Source organism: Schistocerca nitens, chromosome 12, assembly GCF_023898315.1.
Source record: "Schistocerca nitens isolate TAMUIC-IGC-003100 chromosome 12, iqSchNite1.1, whole genome shotgun sequence".
Classification (NCBI taxonomy): domain Eukaryota; kingdom Metazoa; phylum Arthropoda; class Insecta; order Orthoptera; family Acrididae; genus Schistocerca; species Schistocerca nitens.
In genome coordinates this window covers 189,714,217-189,728,235 of record NC_064625.1, presented here as the reverse complement: position 1 = coordinate 189,728,235, position 14,019 = coordinate 189,714,217, and the positions used below count along the sequence as shown (strand labels likewise).

The 14,019-nt window shown below is 41.3% G+C and overlaps 1 protein-coding gene across 1 annotated transcript in view; it reads left to right on the top strand.

Annotated features, from left to right (window-relative positions):
• Nucleotides 1–2,689, top strand: part of LOC126215009 (transcriptional activator cubitus interruptus-like) — a gene marked incomplete at its 5' end in the record, with an annotated part of 126,893 nt that extends 124,204 nt beyond the window's left edge. The window contains one exon of the mRNA XM_049941634.1: nucleotides 713–2,689. Coding sequence (XP_049797591.1) covers nucleotides 713–1,162 — 450 coding nt within the window. The remainder of the gene's footprint in view (nucleotides 1–712) is intronic.
• Between the last annotated feature and the right edge of the window lie 11,330 nt (nucleotides 2,690–14,019).

Here is a 14,019-nt window from a genome sequence, read left to right as displayed (position 1 = left end):
TGGCAGTCTTTATAAACAGAGAGCAATAGACACGAAATCTACAGCTTGTTGCTGACAAGGAGGTAATTCGGTTCAGAAGGTGGAAATTGCCGTCACGTTACAGAGCAGCGTGAGGAGGAACGTTTACCTCTGTCATCGGGTCGTACTGACGCAAGACTGTACGTCTCGCACACGGATTGGTGTATTTCACTCGGAAGTAATGATTCGTGAAAACCCATTATAGAGACAGGTGTCTTTAAAAGAGATATTTATTTGTATAAATGACTGTCAAATGAAATTAAATCTGTTATAATACAATACAGTGAGCAGAAAGAAGTTGATTACTAGAGTCTCTGTCACCAGATTATGATTATCACTGAAGCAGTGACACAGAATACTTTCCCACCATTCGAAACACTGTGGACCTGGAATACAGGTGGCGGTGAACCGACATTCCGTCAGTGAAAATCTTACTTACTGCGCTAACTCTGTGCTATACGCTCAATAACTTTGTGTGTAGCTCGCGTTTTCGACTTTCTCTGAAGGCAGGCTTTGAGGGGGAATATGATCCACTTTTTGCAGAAATCTGTGTGAAAATCAATCTTAAAGGTTGTGATAACATCAAAGGAAACTCAAAATGCGGGAAGTAGCTCGAGATGGTGACCTCGAGGTAATGTTTTTTGTGTTTTCTCGTCATCGATTTGGTTCTCACGAGCTGTTTCTCATCCTGCAGCAGCAGCATCGGAGTCCGGCATTCCCACCCGCTCCGAGCTCTGTCCGGTCGGCCGGCTGTGCGCCGTCGTCCTACGCTTCACCTGCGCCCCAGCCTCCGGCACCCCCCTGCGAGATCCAGTGCCGCGACATCAGCCAGTCGTCGCCGGGGGCACCCAGCCCCGGGTACCGCGGTATGCGCCACGAGGCGTACCGGCGTACACTCGAGTACGTGCAGCAGTGCCAGACGTGGGGCGGGGGTGGCCGGGGTGGGGGCGGCGGAGACGCCGGGGTCGTCTCCAGTACGACGCAACTCGTCCCGTCCCCTGCCGCGCCACCCCAGGGTGGCCCCGTCGTGCCGGAGGAAACGGCCAAGCCTGCACCGCCCACCTCCAACATGGTCGTCAACGACCTCACTTCGTCACTCACTTCGCTGCTGGAAGAGAACAGGTTTTTGCAGATGATACAGTGACGCAGTTCAGTTTGTCCCGTGTAACCTGTCGGAGGATGCCGTGCGATACGAGGACACGGTGTGACCGAGTTTGTAGCGACGTGAGGTGCTGAAAATATGCCTCAAATATTATGTGAGATAGTGAGTGAATTGTGCTGAAACACTGCTTTTGACACACATCTTTTGCTTTTGATGGCAGTGCTCTTATGACTGCACAAAGTGAGAACAAATACTGAATGTACATTTACTGAAGGCATGACCGATGCACCCGTATTTGTGCTGGTAGAAAAAGTTACATCGTGTCAACGATCGCAAACATTCGTACTTACACTTATCGGTGTTAAAATTTGACATCCACTCCTAAACCGTAAGATTAATACAATGTGCTTTGTGCAACTCTTTCTGTTGTTTATAAATTGATACGAACACGAACAATTTAATATAGAACATTATAAACATTTCAGTGACAGTGACATTGGGCTTGTACAGTGAGAACAATAAACTGTAGCCAAAATACTAGGCTATTGTAAATGCTCCTCACTGAATTGTGGTTATTAATTCTTGGTACAAAGTATGTTGCAGCCAAATAAACTTTTGGAGCATATGCTCAAATTTTGCATTAAAATTTGCTGCCACTAGCACTGATGAGACAATACAGTTGATGTAATTTAAAATTGCAATATATTTTTCCTAACTGGTAAACGATTATAAAAATAATTCTGAAATGCATGCAGCATTGCAGTTTGTTTACTATAGATTTAATGTTTGAAGAGATTGTTATACCTGATTAGTGAGCTAAGTGTAATTTTATTTCAGCATAAAGCCAGAAATCCTTAAGCTAAATGTGTATGTCAAATAAGTTAAAAATACTATATGTGCTTTTCAATTTGGTTTTGATATTCCTCATTCAGTTTGTTATTATTATTATTTAATGACACACCTGCGAGTAAAATACAAGTTATTCATACAGAAAACTAATGCAAAATTGGTTTATCAGAACTATTTTCCTCGGAAGGTAAGTCCTTGGCAATTTAAAAAAAAAGAGAGATATTGACAAAATATTCAATGTTCTTCTATGATTTAGTTAATTACATTAATACCTTTTAATGTGGATAACTGTGAATTTATAAGTGTTTTGAAAATGAATATTATATTAAATTTGTAAGAAACTACTTGGTAACAAATAAAGTGGAAAAGCCAGGGTTGTATATGTTATCCTGTTACATAGATGCCTTAAGATTTTATTCCCACCATTCTTTCATGTAAGCAGGGTCTACTATTACAATGAAACTATGTAACCTGGTTGGCTTTTAAATTTGTTTCTGCTCCTGCTGTTACTCAAGCAAGAGTGTGTGTTATCTAAAGATGTCAATGTTATCAAGAGAACAGAAACTGCACACTATTCACACTGAGATACTCAAGTGTTGTATATTTTTTTTAAATAAAGTTGACGTTTAAAGGTGTTGACCACAGAGTAACTTAAATATGTACAGTTTTCTAAGTAAATTTTAATACAATGTGCCAGTTTTTTTATGAAAGCAAATAAAGATATGCATTTTACAATATTGCTGATTCATTATTTGATGATTTTGTGCACTCAAGAAATTAGGTTATTAGCACTCACATTAAAACAGAGACAATTTTCATCAAACTCTCTGAAATATAGCCATTGATAACATGAAATTTTGGTTAAAGGACCGTTGATTTGTTACCTATCTTTCTCTCTCGTGCCCACCCACACCCACCTGCGCTCCCACACACCCACCCACTCTCTCTCTCTCTCTCTCTCTCTCTCTCTCTCTCTCTCTCTCTCTCTCTTTGTTTCCTCCTTTATATAGTCACTTATGTAACTGCAACAGTGTACCCAATTAAAGAATGTATTCCTGTTTTGCACCTTATTTATCACAAGAGGAGTACAAAAATACTGATAAACACTTATGTGATAAAATTGGCTTGTTAACGATCATTGATGACAGGTCTAGATTGTATTGAAACTGGAATAGGACACCAACTTTCTGCTCAAGTAGGTATTCGCTCAACTTTGAATACGGCAACCAAATTTTGTATAAACTGGTTGAAGAATGGTACATGTTTGTTTCAAACTCTGTCAAAGCAACAATTTCTCAACAAAAAAACAAGTATCTACAGCTCTCCGTTCACAATTTCTATCCTACTAACTTCCTTACCCTTGCACCAGACTCTGCATAAAAAAATTACAATCAGAAAATTGTCTTACATTATTATTAATATTAACACTTTTGTACAATTATAATCAAAAAATTACATATTCATAAGTGAGTTTAAGTGTAATGAGGAAAATCTTTGCAGATTTCTAAAATAATTGTTCAAAACTAATATCTTACAACACTTTTTCTAACAACAAAACAAACTGTTTCAAAGCCCAGCTATGGTACTGAACTGTTGGGTTGATGCATGACTGTATAGCACATTTCATAAGTTTAATAAACATAAGAGGAACACACAACGGAGACTTCAGTCATCAGTAATACAAGGTTCCATTTATCTGACGACTGCCCATGTGGCGTAGTAGATACTGGGCAGCGAGTGCTGCGTTGCCCGGCGATCAGCTGCCGTGTCGTCCGTCTACTGCTGCGGTACGGCACGACTACATTTAAAATAAAAGCAAATAAATTTTGTACTCACCCGTGTCACATGAGGAGATGCTGAAACTGCCTGGCATTATTTTCCACTCATTTCTGACGGCTACTTGAGAATTTATTAATCACACAGTGTAATTCTCTCTGAGATATTGAATGAATTGATTCACGGAATTTATCTTCGAGTTCCTCTATCGTGTGAGAATTTGTTGTGTACACTTTGTCCTTCAGTGATGCCCACAAATAAAAATTGCACGGAGTAAAATCGGGATTTATAGTAGTCCAGATATTGTTACTAATCACTCTTCCGTCAAAGACATCGTGAATTGCGTGCAGAGAAACATTGGGCTTCTGGGTCCTTGCCGAATCCTATTGAAGAAATGCGAATCTTCATTCTCTTTCACTCAGTTCATTAAAAAATGGTCGCAAAATGTTTTGCACGTATCTCTCACTTGTAACTGTGCCATTAAAAACAATTGGGCCTATTATTCTGTCACCAATAACTGCGCGCCAAACCCCTATTTTCTGATCACAAATGGGTTCCTCGTGAAGCACAACAGGGCTGTCAGCACTCCAATGTCGACAGTTTTGGGAATTACGTCCCCGTGTAAATGGAACCGATCCTCGTCTGGAAACAAAATGAGGTAAGGATCCATTTCACTATCACACACTCGTTTGACAACCCATTCACAAAACTTAACTGTGTGCACAGGATCACTGATACTTTATAGCAGCTTAGTACAGAAGTGCACGATATTTGTGTCTGCTGTGAAAGACGTCTTAAAGAGACTTTTTAGAGGAATTTTCCAGGCTGTAAGAAATGTCATCGAGACGAGCTTCTGTGGGAACTGTATCTCGTCGTTTCCACTTCTCGTATTGAACACTTCCAATTTCACAAAATTTATTCACTAATTTGTGAACTGCATAACAATTGGGAACTCGGACACCTGGAAACTTCTGTTCGAATAATATCCGAACAGTACGAACCGACTCTGTACACACGTACGAACCGTAAATAAACACTTGTTGCGGAACTGAATAATTCGCTCTTGCCATTATTGCATTTGCACACTTCAGTGTTACATTCGTGATGCCTGTTTCACTGCTTCTATGGCCGGCCTCCATTATCCTGGCAGATGGTCATCAGATAAACGGGGTGGGGGACATCCTGTATATTTTTCTTCACTATTTACAACAGTCTGGTAATGCTGGGGTAACTTTTCAATTCCACAGCTGTAGAAATCTACACGGTTTAGAGACAAAGAACTCAATGAGACATGTTCAGAGTGCATTTTCATCCAGAAAGGAAGTTCCTCGAAGGTCGTTTGACGGAGAGCGGGAAAGTGAAAATCTGAGGATGCGAGATCAGGTGAATAAGATGGGTGTTCGTCAGTCTAGCAGAACGCAGGGGGCATTTTTGTCGAATAGCGTTACTTCCCGCAGTCTTCCTGGTCATTGTTCTGGAATTGGATCTGCAAGATGTCAAGGTTGTTGACACTAAATATCAGCAGTGGTGATAACACCTCGCAGAGATGCATACGTGGCCAGCTGCTGATTTCTGTGATTTTGGGTTAGAGCATGCAGTACAGCCCTCACTATCCGTACACCCATCGTTTGATACGACCCGTTGGATGCAAATTTCGTGTGACGGTGGAATGGTCACAGTTCATCAAATATGCCAGTTCTCGAGTACACAAATGTGGATCATTGCGGATTAATGTGTTTAAACAATCTTCATCAAACTCCGAAGGTCTTGCTGAATGTGGAAATCACTAATGTTAAAGCAATCCTCCTTAAACGAGAAACCCATTTTCTTGCTGTGCTCTGTCCAATGGTATTATCACAGCTGCCCCCATTGCTGTCACCCCACTACTGAACTCAAACAAAAGAATATATTGCAAATGTTCCAACTTTTCCACTCGGCACTCTATTTTGTAGTGTCCACAGCTCCACTCACTGTGTCCAAATGATGATATGTAAACTGAAATATCAACAGTTGTTGTTGTTGTTGTGGTCTTCAGTCCTGAGACTGGTTTGATGCAGCTCTCCATGCTACTCTATCCTGTGCAAGCTTCTTCATCTCCCAGTACCTACTGCAACCTACATCCTTCTGAATCTGCTTAGTGTATTCATCTCTTGGTCTCCCTCTACGATTTTTACCCTCCACGCTGCCCTCCAATACTAAATTGGTGATTCCTTGATGCCTCAGAACATGTCCTACCAACCTATCCCTTCTTCTAGTCAAGTTGTGCCACAAACTTCTCTTCTCCCCAATCCTATTCAACACCTCCTCATTAGTTATATGATCTACCCATCTAATCTTCAGCATTCTTCTGTAGCACCACATTTCGAAAGCTTCTATTCTCTTCTTGTCTAAACTATTTATCATCCATGTTTCACTTCCATACATGGCTACACTCCATACAAATGCTTTCAGAAACGACTTCCTGACACTTAAATCTATACTCGATGTTAATAAATTTCTCTTCTTCAGAAACGCTTTCCTTCCCATTTCCAGTCTACATTTTATATAGGGAGGATATCAACAGTGAACTACAAATAAAAAATGATAATCGATAAATAAACCCATAGTGATCGGTAAACAAATGCGCAAAATGTGTGCGCTAACCTAATATTTTGATTGTCATCATTCACAGAAGGTTCTGTGCTAAAGCTTTATCACTTCGCACAAGGAATTCTCTTTAAAATCGTGCTATAAGTTACTAATAGCCCACATATTTACATTTTGACTAATTGACTGATATTTTACTGTGTTTGCCAGACACTTTTATAATTCTATATATATTTTATACAAAAATTACATTACATGAGCGAATTTTGTCTTCCTGGATTTGAAATTATTGATCTGAGTGAACAGAAATATTTATACAAGAAATTTCAGATTCTACAGTTTTGTGATCTTGCATCTCTATGTCATTAAATTACTTCAAATGGTGTTAGGTATTGATTAAAATGTTAAGGAATATTCTGAAAATAGCTAACCATCTCTGCTGCAAGTGATTAAAAGTGACACATTTCGCACAGTTAGTGCATCTTCAGGTGATACTCTGAGCAGAGGAAACTGCATATACAATGTGAAAATGTGCTAACTCTGTGAAATGTGTAGTTATTAATAAACATTTGCAGCAGAGATTCCTTTCTGTTTCTGGAACATTGAACCCTTGCTGCTGCATCAGGCCAAAATGGAGTGAAGTAATGAGATGAAGGATTAAATGCAACCGACCTAAATGTACAAGATTATAAAAATTAGAATGGTATCAAAAACTTCCTGAACTGAAAGTATACCATCACTGGTGATGGTGCTCCTTCATAGGCCCATTTTGTAACAAAAAAAAGAAGGTCATACTTTGAAAGTTGTGTTTATCTCCTGTAGTTTGAAAACGTAGTCTTATTATGTAAAATTCATCTATTGCAGCAAGGACGTGCACCACGGCACTTTGAGATGCTGTGTTGTGCAACTCAGAGTCTGACATTTTTGCTGGCAGTTGCATTTGAAGAATCCACGGCTGCTTTCCGTCGACTGAGATGTTGCAACTGTTCTCAGGGCAACAGTTTTTCAGCTGGAACTTCCACCTCTGAGATTATTCTCAGTGGCCAAATACTGAACAGGGACACGAAACAAAATTTTGTAGCCGTAGCCGCAGTGGCATATCGTATCGTCCCTTTCGTAATTATTTAGAAACAAACAATTTATTACTTTTTGTATAATTGTCTCAGCACACCACCTCTCATCCCAATTTGGTAGAAGTCATTGGCTGTTCTCTCGAGGATGACACCCGAGGTCGACCTATCTCCTCTTCCTCTATCGAAGTCGGGAACTGGGAACCTCACACTACAGTCCTTTTCCACTGTTGGCATTCTTCGCACTTGTTCTTCTAAGCACTTGTACAGTTCAGTTCTGTCTTTTTAACAGACGAGGTGTCTCGTCTAAATCGGTCGTGCGGTAGTCATTATTGTCAGGAATACTTCCTGTGTCTCTGTTCTCAACCTCTGTTCCTGTTGGTATGTTATCCTCTTGCAGTGGAGATCTCGCAGTATCCCGCAACATTTCAGTCCCTGTCTCACTGCCAACACACACTCGATTAACTATATTTTTAAGGTATCCTCTGAGTTAACATGCATCGATGCTTCGGGAAGTAAACTTCTTTGAGACAAACCGTGTTTAGGAGGGCAGCTAAACATCGCTTCGTACAGAGATCAAATTAACAATTACATAACTTTCAGTTATGGTTGTAGTTTAATGAAAACTAAATACTGTTTGCAGACAATCACACTGTGTCCAAACTGTCATGAATATGGACTGAAAAATAGCTGTCACATACTACCATGAACTGTTGATCTCAAGAACTTATACGAGCTGGTGAATTGCTGACATTTAGTGATAAGCCATTGATCTATTAATATAGTTTCAAAATCTGAACCAGTCCACTTACAACTGATATCTCAATTTTAATTAATTACAGCATGACAGAGGTGCACTATAACATAAATAATAAGATTTGAAAACAGATTGGATACTCACTAAAACATTTTATGAGTAATGTTTTAGTATTAAGTTTTTTATTTTTATTATTTTTTTAAATATACTCTTTAACTATCCATGACTAACAGGTCTTAATTAAACCTATAAATAGCTTTTCAGTTGCAATGCCAACATTCATAGCATAATTCAGCAAATGTACACTCATGCTCATAAATTAAGGATAATGCTGATACATGGTGAAACAACGCTCTGGTGGGCAGTTTGTGGTTTTAAATCACCTCGGGGTACGACCGTGCGGTGAATTTGACCTGCGGTCATTGCACGGTGGTGCTGGCAGCAGTCCACATATGCAGAGGTGTGTTGCTCCATGTCAGAGTACAGAGTGCAGACGTTTTCAGACGTGCTAATGGTGTCTGTGTGTTGAAAATGGCTCAAAGAACACATATTGATGACGTTATGAGGGGTAGAATACTAGGGCAACAGGAGACCGGTCAAACCCAGCAGGTCACAGCATGGGCCCTCTGTGTGCCACAAAGTGTGATCTCAAGATTACAGCAACGATTTAAGCTGACAGAAAACGTACGGGATGTCCAGAGTGTGCAACACCACAAGATGACTGATATCTCACCTTCAGTGCCCACAGACGACCACGGAGTACTGCAGGTAGCCTCGCTCGGGACCTTACCGCAGCCACTGGAACAGTTGTCTCCAGACACACAGTCTACAGACGACTGAACAGACACGGTTTATTTGCCCAGAGTCCTGCGAGGTGCATTCCACTGACCCCTGGTCACAGGAGAACCCATAAAGCCTGTACACAGTACGTGGTCATTGGAACAGTGGTCCCAGGTTATCTTAATGGACGAGTCCAGGTATAGTCTGAACAGTGATTCTCACCAGGTTATCATCTGGCACGAAGCAGGAACCAGGTACCAACCCCTAGAAAGGGACCTGTATCGTGATTGTGGTTTGACGGTGTGGGGTGGGATTACGATTGGTGCACGTAAGCCCCTGCATGTCTCTGACAGAGGAAATGTGGCAGGTTAGGTGTATCGGGACGTCATTTGGCGCCAGTATGTCCGCCTTTTCAGGGGTGCAGTGGGTCCGTTTCCTCGATGTATGATAATGCACGGCCCCACCGAGCTGCCATCAGGGAGGACCACCTCGAAACAGAAGATATCAGGTGGACGGAGTGGCCTGCCTGTTCTCCAGGCGTGACCCCGTCGAGCACGTCTGGGATGCTCTCGGTCGACGTATCGCTGCACGTCTTCACACCCCTAGGACATTTCAGGAGCTCCGACAGGCATCGGTGCGAGATGGGAGGTTATACCCCGGCAGCTGCTCGACCACCTGATCCAGAGTATGCCAACCCGTTGTTTGGCCTGTGTACGTGTGCACGGTGATCGTATCCCTTATTGATGTCAGGGTACATGCACAGGAAACAGTGGCGTTTTGTAGCACATGTGTTTCGGGACGGTTTTCTGAATTTATCACCAATACCGTGTACTTACAGATCTGTGTCGTGTGTGTTCCGTATGTGCCTAAGCTATTAGTGCCGGTTTTGTGTAGTGCCACATTGTGTGGCTCCACATTCTGCAATTATCCTTAATTTATGAGCACGAGTATATATTAATGTAGCGTTCTTGCTTTTCTTTGAAATTTCAAAAACATTGAAAAAGTGAGACCGTTTACATACCAGACAATTATAGCTTTCATAGCACTATGGGCACCCCCTCGTTCCTGGAAATGGACGCCCTTGCAGGATTTTGCACTAAACTGATATACGTACATTTTCTGGTTACAATATTGTTGTCACTTACTGGTGTATTCTAGAGGATAACAACTCTGCTGGCAACTGACTGAACACACACATGCTACTGGGGTAGCCTCATATTCACTGCTGCTGTGTGGAGTGTGAAGTGCAAAATTTGTTTAATTTAAAACAAATTACAATGGTAGGTTTAAGAGAAATTTCTGCCTAGCAGCAGCTCAGTTCGAGGTTTTCAGTCAGGAAAAATCTTAAAAGTGAGAAGCTACACAATACACAGTATTTATGGAAATACACACAAAATTTTAATTTGAACTAGGCATCCCTGAGTGCACATTTGCTTTTAGAAGGCAGCTGGAGGATAGAGATAAATTTTTAGAATGATTATGACAGTTATACTTGTCTATCCATTACCAGAAAAAAGAATGAAACAGAAAAAAACTGGAATGAGATTTTCACTCTGCAGCAGAGTGTGCGCCGATATGAAACTTCCTGGCAGATTAAAACTGTGTGCCGGACCGAGACTCGAACTCGGGACCTTTGCCTTTCGCGGGCGAGTGCTCTACCAGGAAGGTAGGAGACAAGGTACTGGTGGAAGTAAAGCTGTGGGGACGGGGCGTGAGTCGTTTTTGTGTAGCTCAGTTGGTAGAGCACTTGCCCGCGAAAGACAAAGGTCCCGAGTTCGAGTCTCAGTCCGGCACACAGTTTTAATCTGCCAGGAAGTTTCAGAAAAAAACTGGTTTCGTCATTTATGCTGGAAAATTTCCTTAGTCTTTTCTACAACATGGACTGGTTGCGGAGGGTCTCACTCCTTCATTTATCTGATTTTTCTTGGTAGTCAGTCTTTCCAGGAAAATTATGATATCAAAAGAGGTAATGGGTACCAGTGGCATGCAAAGCATCTTATTAAAGCTTTTATACATACCTAATTTGTGCAAATGACATACGCATTACTACTTAGTGTGATTGTGCCAATTTAATTCTTGCACCACTGCAAAGATGAGTGTAGTAGATATTAGTGTCTGTGGCACTGAGATATGACTTAAATAATTAAAACTCAAAAAAGCTCTGGATCATGGTAGAAATTACTAAATTTCTGACTCAGTTATCCCCTCTTTTATTGACAATATACTGTTGTAAATAGTTCATTACAGTTCACAAGGAACAATGAGGCACATAATTACAATACTAGAAGAAAAAATGACATCCATTACTGAACATTAAGGTTGCCTTTAGCACAATGCTCCAACAAAAATTTTTGACCAGTCTACCCAGTCGTAGAAACTGTCTAACAGACAGCAAAGTAAAATTTGAAAATAAATTGAAAAAGTTTCTCCTTGACAACTCCTTCTATTCTGTAGAAGAATCCTATGTTTGTAATGTGTAAAATGTGGTGGGTAGGCATTGCTAACCCAATCTGCATATCTTGTTTTCATTTTGGGGAAAAATGATTATAGGATGTTGTAAAAATTAATATGCAATATCAATGCAAAATGACTCGTTCCACATCATGACGATGTATCGTGCAAAATGATCCACAGAACATGAAAGTAACTAACCAACTAACTAGCTCTCCGGCTTTCAAATCTCGTCCAGTGCAGTCCCCAACAATCAGTCTTTCCCTCTGGTAAGTTTCCCTTACCCACAATTCTGGGTGACTTTCAAGAAATCTACTCCTTTTCCTAGACCTCTCCAATCCTTCACCCCTCTTCCTTCCCCTTCAGCCCGAAGAAGGAGCCACTGGCTCCAAAAGTTTGCCTGTTTATAACATTTTTTATGTGTATGTTCCGCCACAATTACAATTCATTTTTGTGCATTTGTCATTTAAGTTTTTTCAGTATCATACAGTAGTCATTCCATTAAGTCAGACACATTGAGAGCAACCCAGCTGCCCTTCTTAGTACATGATTAATATTAATTCCACATTTAAGGATCCTTCATAGTTAAACTGTTTTGTTAATGGACTACAGCTTACCCATTAGTGCAATTTGCTTACTCAGGAAAGAAACTTTGTGACTATCACATTTCACATGAGCATAGTTGGATTCACTTGTGATCCATTAATACAGTCAAAATAAATATGCAAATTAGTTATAATTTTAAGAAAATTTAAGTCAGAAGAGGAGTATGCAATTAGCAACATCACCATACCACCACACAAGGTGGTTGAATAAAACTGATAAACTGCAGTGGTGGCTTCCCGGCTGGAAATAGAGGAAGAAAGGTCCTGTGAACACGTGTCTGGAAATGCATCGTCGCCACGGTAGATGGCGCTGATGGACAAAAGTTTCTCCGACCGTGTGCTGTGTCTGTAACACATAGATGATAATTATGCAGACTGATGATTCCAGTTTTGGTAAAGGTTACTTCATCAGTAATGAGGACTGATGACAGAAATGACAACATCAACAAAATCCACTGCTGACAATATTGCTCTCGCTGTAAGTGATAGGGGTAGCAGCAGTTGTCATGCAGCTTACACATAATCGTACTCTGGCTTAGACAGTGTTGGAGGGCCACTTGCCTGCAGCTTGTACTAGGGTTCATCCCAATATCCTGTAGAACCCCATCCCCCAGATCTGGCGTACGTACAGTCCACCACCTCCCTGCACGTTTGTCTGTCTGAAAAGACCCACGATCACACGGGTGCCCAAGAAGGACGTGAAATGCTGTGTGATGTGGTTGGTTTCTATGAGGATGCTTGTTTTGGTACATGTGTGCTGCCTCATGAGTATTTCCATCTGCTTGGCTGTACACAAGCACCATCTCAGCTTGTTCTTGACAGGTATATGAGACTATTTTATTGCTTACAGTGCACTGTGTCAATCACAAGACATGCAACACACAAGGCACACATTTTCATTTCTCAGTGCCATCTACTGGATACTTGTTCATAGGACTGTTTTTCCTCTAATCCATCCCTGCAGTTTGTCAGTTTTATTAATGTTCACCCCCTATATTCAGTTCAACACTCCCAAAAGCTAGGTGTAATCATAACAGCAGATGCAGTTCCTCGGTGTGCACACAAATTTTTAAAATTATTGCTTGGTGCAGATGGCAGAGAATTAGATCTGTTTGTCACAGTCAGTGTTTGGAGCACACGAAGATTGCCAATGTTGCAGAAGGCAGGATGCTGCTCGTGATACTTTTGCAGATTGAGCCAGGCCACTATCAAAGAATGCAAACGGCACAGTATGACAGCATCCAAAACCTTGTTTTGCAAGTCCTGCAATATGGAGACATATGCTCCACAATGCCTAGCACTGATGGCAAGTGGGAAACAAGGGGTTTTGTAACATCGTGATATAGGGGAGATAGTGCCACATGTACGTTACACGAATTGGAGTGGCAATCGTTAAAACAAAGGCGTTTTTCGTTGCGGTGGGATCTTCTCGTGAAATTTCAATCACCAGTTTTCTCCTACAATTGCAAAAACATTGTGTTGGCACCCACCTACATAGGGAGCAATGATCACCAGAAGTGTCAGCCTCAGTGTCTGGTCAACCTATTTGCAGCTGCGGTTCCGACAGAGTGACTGTCTCGCCAGTTACGGGATAACACTGTCGGCGAATCGTGACGTGCCACCTGCCGCTCGAGTGAAGGCTTCGCCTCTGAGACCTGTGGCCAGCCAGCTGTAGTGAAACTTAGCTCCTGCGAGCTGCCGCTACTGTTCGGTCACCTCGATGACTCACTCACGTTCTCGTGTATAACTTTCACAAGGGGAGGCCACGATGTTGGGATCACGGGTTCACTTCAAACTTTTCACACTTTTAGTAGGCCACTAAACAACATAATGTTCATCAAATCTCTGACATCACTGCAACTGGACAAAGATCCTGCAAGAACAGGACTGATGACGACTGAAGAGAATCGTTCAATGTAACAGAAGAGCAACGCTTCCACAAATTGCTGCAGATTTCAATGCTGGGCCATCAACAAGTGTCAGCATCTGAACCATTCAATGAAATGTTACTGATATGGGCTTTTG